The 19,081-nt window shown below is 39.8% G+C and overlaps 1 protein-coding gene across 13 annotated transcripts in view; it reads left to right on the top strand.

The window, feature by feature from the left end:
* LOC112459078 (phosphatase and actin regulator 1) overlaps positions 1-19,081 on the top strand; it is a 210,325-nt gene that overhangs the window by 24,553 nt on the left and 166,691 nt on the right. For 6 of the 13 annotated variants that reach the window (XM_025022987.1, XM_025022984.1, XM_025022983.1 and 3 more), the window contains exon 1: positions 15,926-17,055. The exons of 4 other annotated variants lie outside the window; for them this stretch is intronic. In XM_025022987.1, the coding sequence (XP_024878755.1) occupies positions 16,734-17,055 (322 nt within the window). In that variant the 5' untranslated portion in view covers positions 15,926-16,733. Of the gene's footprint in view, positions 1-13,499; positions 14,350-14,605; positions 14,761-15,925; positions 17,056-19,081 lie in introns of those variants that run through there. 3 more of the 13 variants (XM_025022978.1, XM_025022980.1, XM_025022979.1) reach the window with 3 other exon arrangements.

The raw sequence follows: 19,081 nt of genomic DNA, 5'->3' as shown, positions 1-19,081 counted from the left end.
TTTAAATTTGGACATAAAGTTTTCTTATCAAATTATTCAGCGTCGAGTAGCAAAAAACTTTAAATGAAATGTAGAAGAAGGCCAGTTTATTTTTTAAATCTTTCTTAGACAATTTAACGAGCAACGTTAACCTCGCGCACATAAATTTCTCATAACCCCGATTCCACGTAGATACCTACTTTTATCGGGTCGTCGTCGCCATTTATCAGAATTTTCAGCGACGTCGTTTTGTCCGGGATGTTCCAGCGTGCTCCATAAAAGCATCTTTGAAGTACATCTCCGCTATCGCTCGCATACACCTCACTTCGGCCTTCACTGTGTGACGAGTGTGACGCAAAGATATTGTAGTATTCCCGCGTCTTTCCATTATTGCGCTCTATCAGTAAATTGAGGTTTGTGAAACCGAGAGCTAGATAGTTTTCAGGAAAATAAGTGCCAATCTACTTACTTACACCTTTTCTTATTGTCTCTCCTTGGCTTGACTTTTATATGGCTTCATTTTCTGCTGATCATGAAAGTTTCGTTGACATGACCGGATAAGACGCGATCGCGGATGAAAGCCAGGAGGATGGCTCGATAGGAACGGAGCATATCGCGATAGAGTGCACGGTTATTGAATAAGGCAAGAAATATTGCAGGAACGCGACGTCGAAAAACTCGATGAGCCACCACCACACCACCGCACATCATCATCGTTGGGGGACGATCGGCTTTGTCTCGCTTTTTCTCGCAAGACAGCCTCTCGCGACCCCACTCGCCGTGTCGTCCATCGATTTTACAGCTTCGAACACTCTCCGCGATATAGTGACGATAATACGTCACAAACTTGCGTAAAGTCCGCACGGAAATTGGTAAACAGACTTTGCCGAAACTGGTCTGTCGTCGACGTCGCTTGATCGCGAAAACGGTAATCGAGAAAAAGTAATTTAGTGCGTGAAAAAAGAAAGGTTTTGATTCAAGAGAGCGTGATGAAGATGCACTAGAATTTACCGCAAAGTGTAACGGTTATCAGAAAATAATGGCGCAAATGATAATGTTTTCATGTTCATTTGTGGGGATGCATAATACGGCTGATGAAATAATATACGTTGGAAGAACTTGTCTTAGCTCGTAAAATATCGGTAAGACGTGCTTCCGTGAGAGTACAAGTAAACGCCTACGTAATTTCAAATTTATGACAATGCGCGGCAGTTTGTTATATATTAGGGCACCCCTTAACAAAGTAATTTCGCGAACAAAGTTTCATGCTAACGCTTATTACGATACGTCTTGAAAATCTTCTTTGCCTTACTCTTCGAGAACGATATTTGCGATTGACAGCGGGAGAACTATACCGGTATAAACTGCGAAATTGTTCGTGAAACTATTTCAATAACAGCTTCATACGATTTCTACGCTGCCTAACTTTGCTACCGTATCTTCTTGTGTACTTGAAAGTTCTATATCAGTCATAAAAAATTTTGTAATTTACGAGAAATAACAATAGAAACAATTAAATTTGTAGTAAACGATAATTCGCTGTCCAGAGAAAAGTAGATATCACTTTCTGTTCCTTGTAATTAGTTTAAGTTTGAAGTAAATATGATAAATAATAATGAATTAGTGAAAGAGCATTTTTATAATTATGCTTGTTTATTAAAATGGTTGTTGTAGTCATTGTTATATGGAGTGAAAAATAAAACAATGACAACCGTTATGCCGTGTAATCAGTGCATTAAGCTCAGTGCTCTCGTAAGTAAAACAAAACTGAAAGATGAGTTTGAAAAGAGATATTTTTTATCCAGAAATTACTGAAGAAATTTAGCATCAAATTGAGGTTTTAGACTGTCGTTAACAGCACACACCAACTTTCATATCTATTTTACTCCATTAGGTGTTAGCAGCGAAGTGTGTAAGTTCGCTTTGCTCGACGAATGAAAATGTTTCTCTTGCGATGTCTATGCTTTTATCATACTTTTCCAGTAATGAGTATGCGACGGTAATGAGAAATAACGTTAGTTCCGCTTAGTTTGACTCTTCGAACGAATTTCTACGCTACTCTCGATCGAAGTATCCGAAGCACAATTATATGGTCTCTAATTGGGATTTTATCGCCAAATGAGATTCTTTGATAATCGGTGGAGAGTGCTCTGTAAAAGTATAATTACGTTAAGAGACTTTGCGCGATTCATTTCGACGACTTAAAATCTTTCTTTGAATTTAGATGGTCGTTATAATGAGCTGTACAATTATACGTGTAATGTTCGGATATTGATTGCGTGCGCTTTGAATGCTTGTGTGTTGATCTCGACGACAACTCAATTTACATCTTTGGTTGCTATTTTACGAACGAGAGAAAGTTATAAAAATCATTAAGTTGTATTTCAACATATTAAAAAAAATTTCTTAATTTTTCTAGATTATTAAGAATGAAATATATGTATATCGAGAGTATATGTACATTTGATGATTAACGTGTGGTTAATTGTTTACATTTTATTCGTGCATGACATATATCTTTTTTAATCTATACGTTTTACCTTTCGTTGCTCTGATGGTATCTGATGGAGCAACTGATTCACGGGGCATGCAAAGTGAATTCCTTTCTGTCGTTCTTTATTTTCTACTGTGCGATGTCCTAGAATACTGCAGGTTACTCGAAACCGGTTACGACATAACGCGCTTTCGCACTTCTTGTGCCGCATTCCATTCTCATTATATACATGGTGACAAGAATGCGCATAAACAAACTTTATGGAGTATATTTAAACAATATAACAAAGTTAATGTTACTCGTAAAATAGATAATAATAATATAAGATATAAAAAATATTCTTCGCCTTAAAAATGAGAGATAACTATATTTTTCTTTATCTAGGAGAAGTAAAAAAAACACTTTCTTAAACATTTCTAATTAATTGTGATTATTACATGTGATGATTATAAATATGTAAGCTCTAATGCATGATTATATTTTTTGGATCACAAGACTTCTTGAAATATCGGTAAAATTGTTGCAGTAAATTTATAAAAGATTAAAATTTTCTTTTTATTGTTAGACGCGAGCTATGTCTTATTCAGGTCACTTTGTATATTTGTAGTCTGTATGCAGTCTATGTGCGGATAACTCGTTTACGCAGCCAAATGTGGCAAAGGCAGGGCGATGCAGCACTAGGTGCAGTGTGCTCGATAATCATAGTACGTAGTAATATACCGCAAACGATAATGTCCTTGTTGCACTCAAACATGCAACGACCGATTTTAATGAAGAGCAGTTTCGCATGTGGGAGATTAGGTGACTCGCGATTCTAATCATCTTTAATGAGATGGTGTTACAGAAATTTGTTACGGTTGCACCGGTCTCGAGGTAGAGAGATACGGTCGATACCAAAAGCAAGTGCACAGCGATAATAGATAATAGAATATTCCAAGCTTTCCGATGAATTTAGAGGAAAATTAACATTCAATGTTTAATAACTTTATTTAAATCTTTTGTTTTTATTTTTAATTTTAATAATAAAATTCAACATTTCTCTCTCCTTTAAAATAAAAGTTACTTAAATATACTCAGAAAAAATCCCCTTTTTTAATTTACGTTTTTAGACTTCCATTTTCTTGAAACTTTTTAATTAGGCAGAGAGGAAAATATTTTTATATAATTATTTTGAAAACATGATTTTCTTTTTAGCTTGCTTGTTAATACTTAACATCTGGTTTAAAGAAAAAAAATATATGCATGCACACGGTTTCTGAAATATCTTCCATAATATAAACGTAGAACGCGTTGGTTGGCATCAACCAGGAAGAATATATCTGTCGTGGGAACAATACATGTCACTCTCGTACATTTTACTCTTGTCGGTTTCGCGTTTATCGTAGAAATTTATTCCTGAAAAGTGGAAAAAACGACGGACTGCTTGCACATGTGCGAAACGCAATGCGCTTTAGTTTTCTGAAAGCGTATTTTCGCAAGCGAACGACATCCTACTCGCGAAACCGCCAGTTATTCGTTTCTTGGTGGACCCAAATACAGCTGCAGCTACAGCTGCGAAGCGAGAGGTGTTTCACCGCGTGTGGGCCATTGATTTTACGAAATGAGTATTTGCCAAACAGTTTCCGCGCAAGTGGACACGTCGTTTCCTCCGTATTATACAAATCATCTCTTGACTTCTCATCTCTAGCATCCGTGATGTCGCGACTCTCATAAATAATCGATGAATAGAGGATATTAATTTGTTTCATGATTATTAATCCTATGTAGAAGTTGCTGCAGTTTTGCAATTGACGACTACAAACTACAAACCAAGAACTATGATGCCACGGTTATGATAGTATCTAATACGGAAACGCACGATATTGAGGAGTTCGGTCGTTCTATTATGCATCCTCCGTAGAAAATAATGCGTTCACAGAATCCGGAGCATTCGATCTTATCTAGGTCTTTGCATTCAAATCACGACATTATGAGCGCGTATAAGTTGATGTATTTATTGAGTCTCGTTTTACTGCAATCTTTTGTCCGTCTTATTTTTATTTCTGGCGATCTCTGTACTAAAAATGCAAACAAGAGGTTAATCATTTGTAGAACCGAGATGCGAGGAGTTGAATCTTAGGTCGAGACATTTTAAGTCAGGAATACGAGTTAAGTCTGATTTCCTATTATAAATCTAAAAAATTGGATTTTTATATTACACGGTGTGTATTATAATTAATTTTTTTTATGGTAACAGCGATGTACAAGCGTTGTACAGAGAAATCTGAATATATATTTGGTACGTCGATCTTTTATACCAATTTTTGAAAAAACGAGTATTATTTAGAGTTTGGGTTTGGAAAAACTGCTGCAGCACATGATTGTGAGTTTCTATAGATTTACGAAAAGTTTGTACTATGCCACATTACGTCTTAACTTTCCGGTGCAGTCCGCATCAGACTCATCGGAAAGTTTCGTCGACGCAGAAAAGCAAACAGGCAGACGACGAGCTTACTCTTAAAAGCCCGGGAACGAGCTAAGCAAAAGCGGGAGGGGAATTCCATCAACCTGCGAAAAACCAATATCGTGCACGTGCCACGTTCTCGAACGTAGATCCGTCCGTCCTTTACGGCGCATTCTGCAGGAAAATCTCGTTGCACTCGCCACGGTTATTTGTAGAATTCAATGTGCAATGATGCGAAGTGCTCTCAGGAGGCCGCAGCGTCTCCCTCGAAATTTTATCATGTATTTTCGCCGGGGAAATCGTCAGCGCAGGATCTTCCTCTTTTTAATTCTATTCTACAACTTATCCCCATGGTCGTGCGTTGTGTTAGAGATATATGGAGAGCTATTTTTATTTACTTTCAGACATATAATCGAAAATAGTAGGATAATATACCATTTCAACGTATATTAGATTAATGAACATTGAAACGTATTATTAATTTATTATTTTCTATTTTTATAAAACAAACAATTGTGTCTTGAAACATATGTATTTTGTTACGGAAAGTACGATATTCTCCTGATTTTTTATTATGAGATAACATAGTTTCGAATAAAATAATTATCGTTGTTAATCGATCTTGAAGTAATCAGGTAAAATAAGTCAAAATAAGAAATAGCGCTTTAGAAAATATAGAAAATTTGGAATTGGACGAGATGAGACAAAAGCAATAACTTAAATACAACATTTCTGTTTGGATGTCGCAGCCAATATGTAATTTTATATGAGGCAGGCATTGTAATTATTTTTCCTTATATAGTTCGATAGTGACGATTCGATAATAACTCGGCAATCTGCCGAAGGATGATCGGTGAAAGGAAGAAAATGACCGGGAGAAATAGATTGGTAAAAAGAGTTTGCGGCTTGCGTGTGATTTTCCATTTGTAAATCGATCGACTGATACAAATTGGAGCGTCGTACTTTTGCTTTATTGCATCGAGGAATGGCAATGAAATCTAAAGAGAGGAGAGAGAGAAGAGAGAGAGAGAGAGAGAGAGAGAGAGAGAGAGAAAGAAAGAGAGAGAGACAAACAGATTAATCAATTTAGTCCTTGCGTTGATCTCCTATACGCGAAAGCGGAATAATAAACCCGTGACTGGCGTTCTCGTGTTACAGAAGATTTGAAAAATTGCCTTCTTGTATGCAATGCATCTCGCTTAACATATTTTTTAAATATATTTTTATATTTATACATATATATTTATTATATTAATTGCATGTAATAATTGATTTTCTTAAATTAGGAATAAATGTGAGTTTGGTATTTAAAAACTCACATTTTTCATATAATTGATGCGCGTGAAAAAATATATGTATTAAAAAATAATAATAATAAGACGGTCATAAAAGAAATACTTTTTTTACGGTCATTTTAGAGTCTCGCAATTTTGTCTTATTCAGTTCGAGAATCTGCTGTAGATCATTGCGAACCACTCTGTCCTGGTTTCATTGCGTTGCAACCCGTGTCGTAAGCTACCTCGCAAACGACGACGAAACTCGTGGAATTCTTGAATGACAAGAACGTTATCCGAAGAATTTCCCTTGCGGTCGTTCTCCGGTGAGGCTCTATGATGTGGAGGACGGAAAGCTGGAATTAGAGCCAGTCTTTAGTGTACGTTAGGATATTTAGTCGTTTGGACCACAGGACGACAGTGACGAAAATGAACAATCAAAGCTAACGGATCTCCCGTTATATTATCGTTTAATCGACATTATAATTAAAAATATATATACGATATTATCGATTGTTTTTTTAATATATATTTTTTCATATGTAAGCAAAACGATAGAAAATTTGAAAGTAAAAATTCTCCATTTTATTCTATTTTATTCTATTTATATTTTTATTTATATATTGATAAAATTTTATAATACTGAATTGTTTAATCAATTTTATGATGCTAAGTTATTTTTTCCATTAATTTTGTATCGATTTTAATTTCTTGTGATTCTTCGTGCAAAAGATTTTTGTACAAATCAAGTGTTGATTCGCATCGTAATTAGATTGTAAAGGGAAAGGAATGTTAAAATGAAATTTTTGGCATGCAGTGAATCTTTATTTGAAATTATTTATTTGAAATTCAATATATTTAAAAATATATATATTGGATATATATACGCGTTGTTTGTCTCTCGGAATCACATGCAGTGCGTCCACTTATTTTCGAGCGCAATCATTTCGAAATAATATTTACGAGTTAAAAAAATGAATCCGCCTCCGTAGCACGCTGATAAAATGCGTGCAAGATAAATCAATTGTATTATTATGAAAGGCTATTATTTTATTGTGCATTGATGTATTTTCAAATGCGAGACATAAATGTGAGGGACACTTTGCTGATACATGACCACAACTCGAGCGACAGCGTCGTCTCGTTTGCTGATAAAATAAAACCGAGTAATGAAAAAAATTTTTTTTTCTGTAACAGAAAGTCGCCGATCAATTATGCCAGCAGCCTACGTATAATTTAAAAGTTCTTTGTTAACAAATTTTATATGGGACCAAATTCTATCCTTCTGGCATTGTTGTATCTACACAAAATAGGAGACATATATTTATGTTTTATATTTATATCAAATAAAATATAGTTCTCGAAAGATAATGATTTATCAGGGTGAAACGGTGAATTAAAAATAGTTTGATAAATTCTAAGAAATTGATGTTGTCTAACGTAGTTAGAGGGAGATGAAAAATTGCACATGAAGATATCGCGCAATCAATTGTTGGACTGATTGTGCCGATGATTAAGATTGATATCGATATTACACGATGAAATCATACGCGGAAAAAGAAGTGAATTATTAATATGGCTGAAAAATTAAAAAAATTAATGAACCAGTACTTTTTTTATTATCCTCGGTTATAATTTGTACAGAGTATTTAACGATTATTCTCGATAATCCTTTATGTGCTGAACTGATAATAGGCTTGCCACTGCTTGCGAATAAAATACAGCTGCATAAATGCGATAAATGTAACAATATATAAATGCTGCAATATATCAATTAATGTCATACGCAAACATCTCGGCTATAAAAATACATAACATCACTCAACCGATCGCATAATGTAGCGACGAATAATAAATCCCGCGTTTATCTTGCCACGACTGTCATCACACTGCTAAAACAAATAAAGTTTTTAACTTATCCGAAAAGAATATGTCGCATTAAAAGGATATTAATTGAAGAAAATATATATCTAAATACGATCGTTGCTTAACAATACAATTTAGAAAGCTATTCTACACATTTTTTAGACAAAGATGCAAAGTTTTCACACAAGCTATCACGTAATAGGAGAAACAAAGGAAACATATTTTGGTCCAAGCGACTCTATAATTTTGCTTTGCCATGGCTTTAATTTCCATCAAAATTGCAACTATTAATGAAGGAAGACAAGCTGAATCCACACGGCAATAAGGAAAGCAAATCTCTTCATTATTTTGCCCATCGTTCCCACCTCCTCGGCTGCCATTAATTTCCTGCCATTATCGCTTCAAACAACATCTTATCTGGACGGTTAGCCAACAATCTGATGGTTATGCGACAAAGTTGATTATCCTAAACGTTTTACGTGAGACTTTTCGTATCTAAATTTAACTTTAAATTTACTTCGGTTTATATACCGTGTAGTTCCGGATGCTATTATCTTATCGCCATACGTTTAATACGTTGCAGTAACATTTTTTTTTATCTATTTGTGTATTATTCTATTGAATGTAAATGCATCTAATGCAAAGAATATGAAACAATTAATATCGTATATATTTTTCGCAACAAATTATTTATTACGTTATTTCCTACAAAGGTGTAGATATTTTTAACAAGATAAAATAATAATTTTTTAAAATTTTGGCTATCTTGTTCGTTAATTATTGTAAAATAACTGATAAGTAGCCATTTGCTTCGTACGCTGTGTAGCGCATTCGTTGTCATATACACTGCACGTTCTTCACGGTCAAGCATGCTTCGCTCGGTATCCAACAAGAATGGGTGACCGCCTCTTGTGCGCTGTTCCCGTTCATCGTCTCTTTCTGTCGGGACTTTGCGGCGCGTGTTTCTCTGATGTTTATGTTCGTCTATCTTTGTCGACCTTTTCCCAACTTAGGTATATTCCTTTGAGGATTATCATGCTGCACCTTCTGCCTCTTATGAGAAGGTGCAGTTCATCCTTGAAGGTAGAGAAAAAGTGGCACCTCCACCCTGATGCAGGTCTCATCTTGCAAAAGGACTAAATGTGCCAAACATTCTTTTATTTTACTTTTATTAGTAATGTAGTTTTAGTGTATATGGTTTTGTCGTGTGACGTATATAATAAGAAATATTTAAAAAAGAAATGCTTTCTTTATTCATGACGGCAGGAAACTTATAATCTGAGATTACAACAAATTTCAATCCACATTTAATTCACATTAATGTCAATTTTATGGAAGCAATATTAGCTTCTCGCGCTTTATATGTCGAAGTAAATAATACCGTGATTTCTCTGACAATCTTGTGCACGTTTCCGTAAACATCGGAGTTATAAATATAACGAGAGCAATTTAATATGTACCGTTATAATATACCGTTGTAATAACATCGAGAGGATTCACATTGCGACGAATTCTGTATTAATTAATTGCAACGAAAGTTTCGCGTGTTTTGTAAGCGGTAAATTGCGTCGCTTGAAGTGGCTATTCTCCGGACGCGATTTCGGGAAAGGATCTCCCACGGACGATATTTTCGTCTGGTGTGTAACTCGAGCGATTGCTCGTGTCTTGTAAGTAACTGCATTTAATATAGAAGCACGCGAAAGCTGGACCGCGTAAATGCAACACCAGCTGTTCGAGATGCCTGTGGTTGTCGTTGATGCAGTGTCACTTCACTTTAATTATACATCTCTACCATTTAATGGCAAATTGTTCCGTAATTCTAATCAGCTGACATTTTTTTTATTGCAATTAATAATACATTTAAATAGGTGATATTAACTCATAAAGATTTCTCGAAAAATTATATTAAATTATGTTCTCATCGATTTTTAGAGATTTTTTGTCTGACAATAGATAAAAATTAAATATATATCGAAATACGTACATCGGAATATATATATCGTACATGTATAATACAACTAAAATGTGGTTTTTTTGAAAATTTTTAGATTTATGAGTAAAGTTTTGCAAAGTAAATTAAGTTATAATTTTAAAAAATGTCCGAATATAATTTCTAGAACGAAACGTTGCGAATAATCACTTATATTGCATAAATAATATTTTTACTGTATCATATTTTCTTAAGATTAATTATATAAATTTCAAGCAAGAAATTCGCTCACGTAGTATGCTATGTATAATGTGAATAATGGCATTAATGACTAATAACTAATGCACGATATTTTTAATTCTTGCATCAGGATTTTTGTATCGCTCGACATAACTGTATCTTAAAATTTGTACAAAAACTTTTCCGTCCAGTAAGGACTTACTCGATAATAGTAAAGTCAGACGTAATAAAGTCGTTCGCCGAGAGATTATACTATTTTTCAGGAATATGTAGATTGACCTTAATTTATTACGATCGATGAGACGGGTCAGGGAACAGTTTATAGCTCGCTTTAACTTTACAAACGAACCTTTGCCGTCGCGCTGGCAAGAGATCGAGGGTTCTTTGACCGCTGAACTGAGGTACAATGCAATATTTTGCGTCGCAATATTGACCTATTGACTATTGATGTACTTAATGAACAAACCGATGAATTTCATATAATTTAGTTGGAGTTATTTTCATTCACTTTTAAAGATCCGATTCAGGTTTGCCAATGTGTTTATAACATTATGTGAGCTTTTTAGCTGTAATATATTTATTCAGAAATGATAACGCAAGTAATGCAACGATGAAATTTAGAGAGAAGTGCGGCAAATTAAGTTGCACAACATGACGAGAAAAAAAGTTGCCTATATAACGTCGCGGTAGGACGTCCACGGCGCATAATGTTCCCTGCAATCTTTCTAACGTGTATAATTACTAATGTCTAAATAAGCAGGTCTTATATACCGTTAGTGATATACGTAAATTAAACCTGTATTAGGCTTACGTTCACGATCTCTCGTAGCTACGTGAGATGTATTACGGATATGAGATGAAACCAGGAACTAACCCGATATCATATTTAAATGCAAATCCATGAATTTTTACTTTCCTCGAACTTTGTGATTATTTATACGAATGCGTAATTTGTTATTCGCATTATTACGCATTAATTAAAAAATTCTGTGTTCCGTCAGGAAATAATGAATTAATAGCAGAAACGCGACGGTTTCCTGGGAAGGATGTTTCAATGTTGCACATGTTGTCGGTGCAGCGTAATGCGTCGCGCATTTAAAATTCCACGATAATAATCTGATAATTCACGACGCTATAACGATGTAGAAATTCATAGGTCGAGTGCAAGTTATGCAAAGATTATATTTCTAGCTATAGATAGATCATTGGCGCGCGTTCGTGTGTCATGTAAGGTGGATACTTTCTAACGGGCGACCTTCAGGAACGACTCTCGGTCCGTTCCCCGCGTAAACGGCGAAATGTTTCTCATATTTTAGGCCTTAGTTGTGACAGCGGCGAGACTGGGCCGAAATGTCGGTCTAGAGATTCGCGAGTCAGTTTAAATTAGCGAGTCTAGACGCCTCGGAAATACCACGTGGTGGCGATCGTCATCCTGCATCCGCCGTCTTCCACTTCGGATGTTCGCACCTCGGCACATCCGCCCATCGTCTCTGAACATTCGTCTGAATCCGTGACAGTCTTGGAAAATACAGCTTGGTCTGCAAAGTGCGCGATCTCTTGCCATAAACGTGATAAATCTGCTTAATCTGTCGACAGTCGCGCTGTCATAAACAATGCAACATATGTGCTCTTATTCTTGATTCACTGCTTCCTGACTATAGCTGTCTCGTTCATTTTTTTAAGTTTAACATACGTACCAATCACGAGTTGTTTAAACGTAAGCTAATTTCCTTTACAGGAATTTTAGTTTGTCATTATCTCTGATTGACGATGCGTTAACTAAAAATGTTGAGAAACACATTTAATTAACGCAGAAATTATCTTTATTTTTTTTATAGCGAAATAATAATATTGGAGAACACGCAAATTATGATCTAAATAAAATTTTATTTCTGTTTCAGGTATGTATCTCAAAGTTAGAAAAATTTCTAGCTGATTATCAATCCCCAGTCCGTAAGTTACATAATGCATTCGAATTTATCTTTATTATAATTTTGCAAAAAAATTGCTGTGTCTTCAGTCGTTTGAATTATGATGGACACACTATAATATTTACGTCATCCTTTTACGTTTCTCCATTCCACTACTGGTCTCATATTCGCCACACCCACGATTGTCACTTTCACATGTGCGATCTCCGGGCTTGTATGTGACTTGATGCATTAAAGAAAACATGTGAAACTGACAGTCACCTGATAAACGTTCGCTTGCCATTTATCATAGCTTATAATTGCAAACATGATTCAGTCGTCGTAATAATCGAGTTCAGATAGGCAAGATAAGAAATTTAAAAATTAGATCACAGCCGTACGCACATTACTAATCATATGATGAACTAGATCAAAGCTGTAATCATATATCGATTTACGTAGAAATGAAAAATCACTTGTAACTTCTAAATCGATATAAAATTTAAATAACGTTGGGACTATAAAGCAAAATAAAATTTTGAAGGGATATATACATTATATATTATAGATATGTTTATTGGAAATCTGAAGTGTCAGATGTCCGACGTGCGAGGCTTTTAGCGTAATTTGCGGATCTATGGCGTGTCTAATGCTCCCTGTTGTATCTAATGGAAAATCTGCCATTGAGTTATGTATTAACGCATCAGTAGCTAGCTAGTAGCTAGTCCCCAGGGCTGCGCATTCCACCTAAGAGATGATCGTACATTTACAGTCTCAGGTATCCAAGCGAAACTATCGTGATACTCAGGTAGAAAATCCAGGACTAGAATAGGATCCAGGATAGAACAAAAGAAGAGTCACGTTAAGAGAATTATGGGAGGATTACGGGAAATTAGACGAGATCAGGGCTAATAAAAAATACTTAAAATAATTCCTATTCACATTTATTTTTTATTATTAGATATATATTTATTTTTTCGTCACGTTATACAATTTAGAAAAGTGTCATTCGCAAATACCCGCGCGCACGCACAGCTAAAATTTCCACGCTCGCGTTTCGTACAGCTTAAATTACGACGAGGACCGCCCTGGTTCGAATTTTTCACATAGTCATGATCGTTAATCGTTAGCGTCCCCGGGTGTGATACGACGAGGTATAATGCACGACAAGTCGGCGCAACACGTTAATTGAGCGAAAGTTACAACGAACGCACCGTAGACCTTCTCCGTACTCCGCTCGGCTCGGCTCGGCTCGGCGCGGTTCGGCTTCGCTCGGCTCGGCGCGGCTCGGCTTCGCTCGGCTCCGCTCGGCGCGTCAGCCGGCTGGCGGTTACTCCGGACCGGAGTCGGAGTCCGGCTAGTGCCGTCTCGTGCTCGCGCTGCCAGTCGTTTCGTACACGAGAAGGCGCTTCGGTCGCATGGCCGCCCTCAGTACTCGCGAGCCTCGCTCGGTGTGTGTTTCGTGGTGTGGTTGTCGTCGCCGTGACTGTCGTTCCCAGTTGTTTCCGGCCGCCTGTCTCGCACGTTGCCTGTCCGCGCGACGTTCGCAATTAATTCCGTTCGCGAATCCGTCCCGCCCGACGCGACGGCCGTCTCGTCGCGATTCTCCGCCGCCGCGAACGATATCCCTCGCTCTCTCTCGCTCTCCTTCTCTTTCACTCTCGCGCGAACGGGAGGAAGAGGCAGCGGCGGCGGCGGCGGCGGCGTCCGTTGAGTTCGTGTCGCCCGTGCGGCACGTATCCGTGTGTCAGTGTGCGTGAACAGTGCGTTGTGTACTCCAGCGTCGTCGGCGCCGACGAGGAAGATCGCCGGGATCTCCCGTGCCCTCTCTCGGTCGCCATCTCTCCGCTCTCTCCGTCTCTCGCGACCGTTTCCTTCCCATCCGCGTGACGGCGACGTTCCACGTTCGCGTGTGCTACGGAGTTTGGAGTACTACGCGCCGCTCCCCGTGTGTTTACGATCGTTGCGTCCTCTCTATCGCCGTCTCACTCTCCTCTCACCTGCGCTCCTCGTCTCGCCTCGCCTCGCCTCGCTGCCTGGCGCGGACAGGTGTCTCGTGGAAGCAACGGAGGAGAGAGCCGACGCCTGCTCTCTGTGATATAACGTCGGGCCTTCGCGGCGCCTCGACGGCCCTTCCCGAATCCTGCCGAGAAAACGAGCCCTCCACTGCCTGAGTCGTCGTTATCGTCGTCTACCGACAACCGCCAGAATACGTACGTATTGCACGTAACCGCGATCTCGCGCGCAGTTCCGCGACCCGCGTCCCCCCTCCCCCGCCTATCGTCGGCGTGTCCATTCTTTCGTTCGCTCGCTCGCTCGCTTCGTTATATTCGTTGTGCATGTGTATGTGCGCGTACGTGTGTGAGAGCACGAGGCGAGGAAAATTGTTTACGCCTACGACGGTTACAGCACGCCCTCGTATCGCGGACGATGCCTGTCCTGTCCTTGGAGGTTAGTCAGTCGGTCGTGCGAGCAGTGAATGGACGCTTCTTTACGCGACGCTCCGAACTCCGTCGTGTGTTTCGCGTTTCGCGTTTCGCTCAGCTCCGGGAAATTGTTCCGTTAAAAAATGCGCGATTGTGCCGAGTGACAGTTGTGTGCCTGACGCACGAGGGTCAGTGAGGGTCAGCGAAGTGTTCCTGTCCGTGGAAATTTCCGGTCGCGTTCGTTAGAATTGCTCCGCGGACTGACAGAGAGCGGAGCTTAATAATCTGTTGAATGTCGTAGGAGAACGCGGAGGATAAATTCCTTTCTTCTCGATCCAAGTGACTTATTTTTCCGCGCCGAGCAATCTTTTAAATTGAGGGCATCGGGGCGTGGTTAATTAATTAAATGTAATAATGTGACGTGCTCGCGTGAAAAGGATCTTGTGTTCGCGAAGTGACGTGTGTAAATTTGCGCTCTATCTTAATGCACGTTGGTTAAAGATAAATACGACGGGAAAACACGTTTTACGTTAACTTTTTAAACAATAGCGGCGTGGCTAAAAAGACGAATCGATTCCTATTTTTACACATGCGCCGAATAAAGTTATTATCGCGTTTCATCGCGTTTTCATATTAAAACGCTCAGTCGGTCGGTCCTTGGCAATAATTTTATCGTTCATAAATCTGTCCGGAAATCGTGCCGAAGTAATTAAATGTCGATGAGCGGCGTTTCATATCGCGCGGAAAGCAGCCGTTTCGATATCCTCCGCGAAGTGCGAAACAGCACGATTCAATCTACCGCCGGATGAGACGGGCCTCGGAAAATTCTTTTCATTTCCGTCGCGCGGAAAATTTTCTTCGGCCTTGAGCCGCATCTCATAAAATTCTCGGGCGAGATAAGGACTCGATCGATTTGAAGAATATTAGAGATAAAAGGATGAAAGGGAAGGACGATTTTTTTGCGAATTAATCATGGGACGTGTCGATCCTGATTTACTTTATTAATTTTTTTATTTACTTCAATCATTTCTGAGTAATATATAAATTGATTGTGACAAATCGAGCTCTCACACACGCCGCGCCGCCCCCGGTTAATAAATATTATTTAATAATAAATTTAATCGTTCGGATATTAGCGGAAATTAGTATGAAATTTGTGTCATTTCATTTTATTTTAACAAAGTTAAAATTTGGCTCTTTATGTAAATACGTTTTAACGTCATTTTCATCGATATATTTTTGAAAAAAGATCAAACTCGTTGCTTGTTGTATAATCGTCGGTTGCCCGCGAACGAACACAATGCGCGCTATTCATAAAGATCGGGCAGTGGCTGTTAATTTTTCCTCATTCGTTGATGCGCAGGGACGCGGAGACGCGACTCTCCTTCAGTCATCAACGTCGCTCTCGCGGTTCTCCGTACGAGATATTTTCCATGGTATGTGCCAATCGCGAGGAATTCCGTTGTAAATAGCCAGCGTCTCTCCATGAAGCCGGTCTCGATTTAAACGACTTTTCGTACGTTCGTCTACTCTGATGGATCCCGTCAAGGTGCACCGTGCCATAATCTCGATAGAATAACCGAGTTGCTTCCCGCACCAAGAAGAAATTTCTATCTGGAGCGTGCAAGATAATTAGCTCGACGTCTGTAATCGAGCGGGCGATAACGAGAGCGTCATTCGTATACATGTGATATAATCACGCGCTTAAACGACGCTCGAGAGATCACGTTGTACACTCAAGTATACGCAAGTTTACAAGTGAAGAGTTGAAAGATCTCTCGGAGCAATCGGCGCCTCTTTGCGCGACGCGGACGATCAGATGTGCGCTCGCCCGGGAGGGATCAGTAATCGCCGATAGTTGGTCGACAACGACGACAGTCGACCGCGCGTAATCTCGAGGTATCTCGGGGATCATTATCGTTGTCACGGGATCGCGCTCGAGCACGTGGGAGCCGCGCGAATCTCACCGTCGAGCCGTGGAGCCGCGAACGAGAAGTGGTGAACGACGACGACGCGAGCCGCTGCCGCCGATCCCTCGAGCAGGTGCACACCGGGATGCGCGCCACGCTGACAGGGACCACCCGGTAGCTCCGTTGCCGGCTTTCGTAGCGATCCTCAGCCCGTGGCGCCGGAAGAGACGGGGTCGCTGCAAGGATCGGGCCCCGAACGCGATGTCCATACGCGTAAGTGGCGTCTACCTGGTGCCCACCAGCCCGGGCGCCACCGACAACGGCGGCAATGACAAGAGCGGCGGTTTGGCTGTGGATGGCAATCTGCATCATCAACAGCAGCACCATCATCATCACCATCACTCGACGACGAAAACGGTGACGATCGTGACGGCGCCGCAGCGCAGCAACAGTCTGGATTACCTTAACTTCGAGGAGAAGCGACAGATCATCGCGTCGTCTTTGTCTTTGAGTGACTTTTTGGCGCATGGACCAGCAGCAGCCGCGGCTGCCGCCAAGGAGGTAGCGGCGAACACGGTGATCGGTGAGTTTAGTGAACGATTTAATTATTATCGATTTATCGATTGATTTAACGGTATTTGCAACGAAAAATCGCATTCGTGCTGTGCGCGCGGGTATATTAATAATGCAAAAGGATGAGTCACGTGGCAATTGACGTGATAATCGACTTTGTAGATAAGTATAGGTATTTTATTTTTGTCACAATGACATGACGCTTCGAAAAGAAATGATCTCAGGGAAGTATTACTAGGATTATTATTATTATTATTTCCAGCAACTATTATTAGCAACAAGATTTAATGAGGATTTCCGTGTTTGAAACTTGTTATTGCAAACGATAGCGCGATGTAAAGAGATATTAGTGTAATTATATCGGAGAGCGTTTCTGTCATTGGTTGTTTCGTATATGTGTCAGATGGATTGAACACGGATAATCGAACAAGGTATTCTTCTCGGTCGATCCGGTTTCGTGGCATTCTACCGTACACTCCGTACAGCGTGAACGTTCTCATTTATCTATGACGGTGTCGAGTCTGCTGCATGCCACGTTTTGTTTCTATCCTATAACAACGATATTGAAAATAATTATCGCATGCAGGTAGCATTTCACCATATCGGATTTATATTTTATAACAAACACATACTTCGATATATTTAAATATTACTGCGTTATAAATGAGTTACACTTTAATAACGGGTTATTTTAAAATTATGCTCATATTCTGTTGTTTTATCACAATTTATCACAATTTAATAAACGTAATTTTCTTTCCGAAAAATTAAAAAAAATCTTTGATAACATTTTTGAACGGCTTAATTTTTTCTCGATATACATATCACATTTATAAGATCTGATCAATTTTATCAATGGATGGAAGCATAAACATGAGGTTCACAAAAACCATACAGAGCGTTCGCGCTTTTCAATGAACTTCAAAGCGGATTTAATCGTTTCACGTCACTCGATCGATTCTTACGTAAGTCTGCCTTTATTATACTTCGACCAATAGCACCATTTGCGTCCAAATAAACTAACGAGAGTACTATGGCATAAATAAAGAATCTCCTAGGGTAAACTCGGGTAAGATGGCCATAGAAGAAAAATGGCCAACCTATGTTCTTTCAATCTAGCAATCTAGCTCACCATGAAACATCGAATGAACATGAGTTGGCCATCTTTCCTGCGTATGGCCATCTTACCCGAGTTTACCCTATACATGTAAATTCTGATAGAGAGGTAAAGAATCGTCGCGTTTGTGGCGCCGAGAGGGTTAACAGGTGATGATGACGAGGCGCGTCGACCGCCACCGCGTTTCGATTACCCGGACGATAATTGCCGGCGATTCGTTTCCACCGTCGACGGTTGCGTGATTTACGAGTGACGCGACGCGACGGGGCTGAGAATCGGCGGGCGTCGACGCCGTCGTTAGTCGTGTGGTCCCGGGGCGTCTTTTTGTCGGCGCGATGTTGAGATAGCAATGAATTGAGATAATCGACTCGATGAAGGTAATATCGGGAGATATAGGCGAAAGAGAGGAGAGTAAGCGGGGGCGGCAGTCCAGCAAGGACGACGAAAGGAAAGACGGAGGTAGAAACGCGCGCGTTGTGTGCAAGGTGGAAAGCCACTTTGCCGTCTCACTTGGATTCGGAGTCAAGGAACTCCGGTAGCGAGTACGAGAGGCGCGCCTTGTAAACAAACCTCGCGTGCGTAGCGTGCGTGGCCTGCGTGCGTGCGATGCATCGGCCACCTACACGGTGTCTCAGGTAGAAATGGTCAATATTGCTAGGGGCGATAGTATCGGTCTTGAACAATGAGATAGTTCCTCCTTAAACATTCTATATACCCGAGAATTTTCCTGTATAACTCCGCGTTCTCCTCCCTATCTCCCTTTCTCGTGTATCTCGCGGTATCTCGCGAGGTCGTCGGTCGTTGTGGGTAAAAAGGGACAAAGGGAGGCGTTACAGTATGGCGCCGGTAGTCTGCTTTTCCTTTCTCTTCTCTTCCTCGTGTACGCGAATGCACCGCCCTTATTATCTCGTGGAGGTAG

The sequence above is a fragment of the Temnothorax curvispinosus genome, unplaced genomic scaffold (genome assembly GCF_003070985.1).
Source record: "Temnothorax curvispinosus isolate PA1 unplaced genomic scaffold, ASM307098v1 QBEX01009517.1, whole genome shotgun sequence".
NCBI classification, from domain to species: Eukaryota; Metazoa; Arthropoda; class Insecta; order Hymenoptera; family Formicidae; genus Temnothorax; species Temnothorax curvispinosus.
The sequence above is the reverse complement of the archived record's forward strand: the minus strand, read 5'-3'. Positions and strand labels throughout refer to the sequence as shown.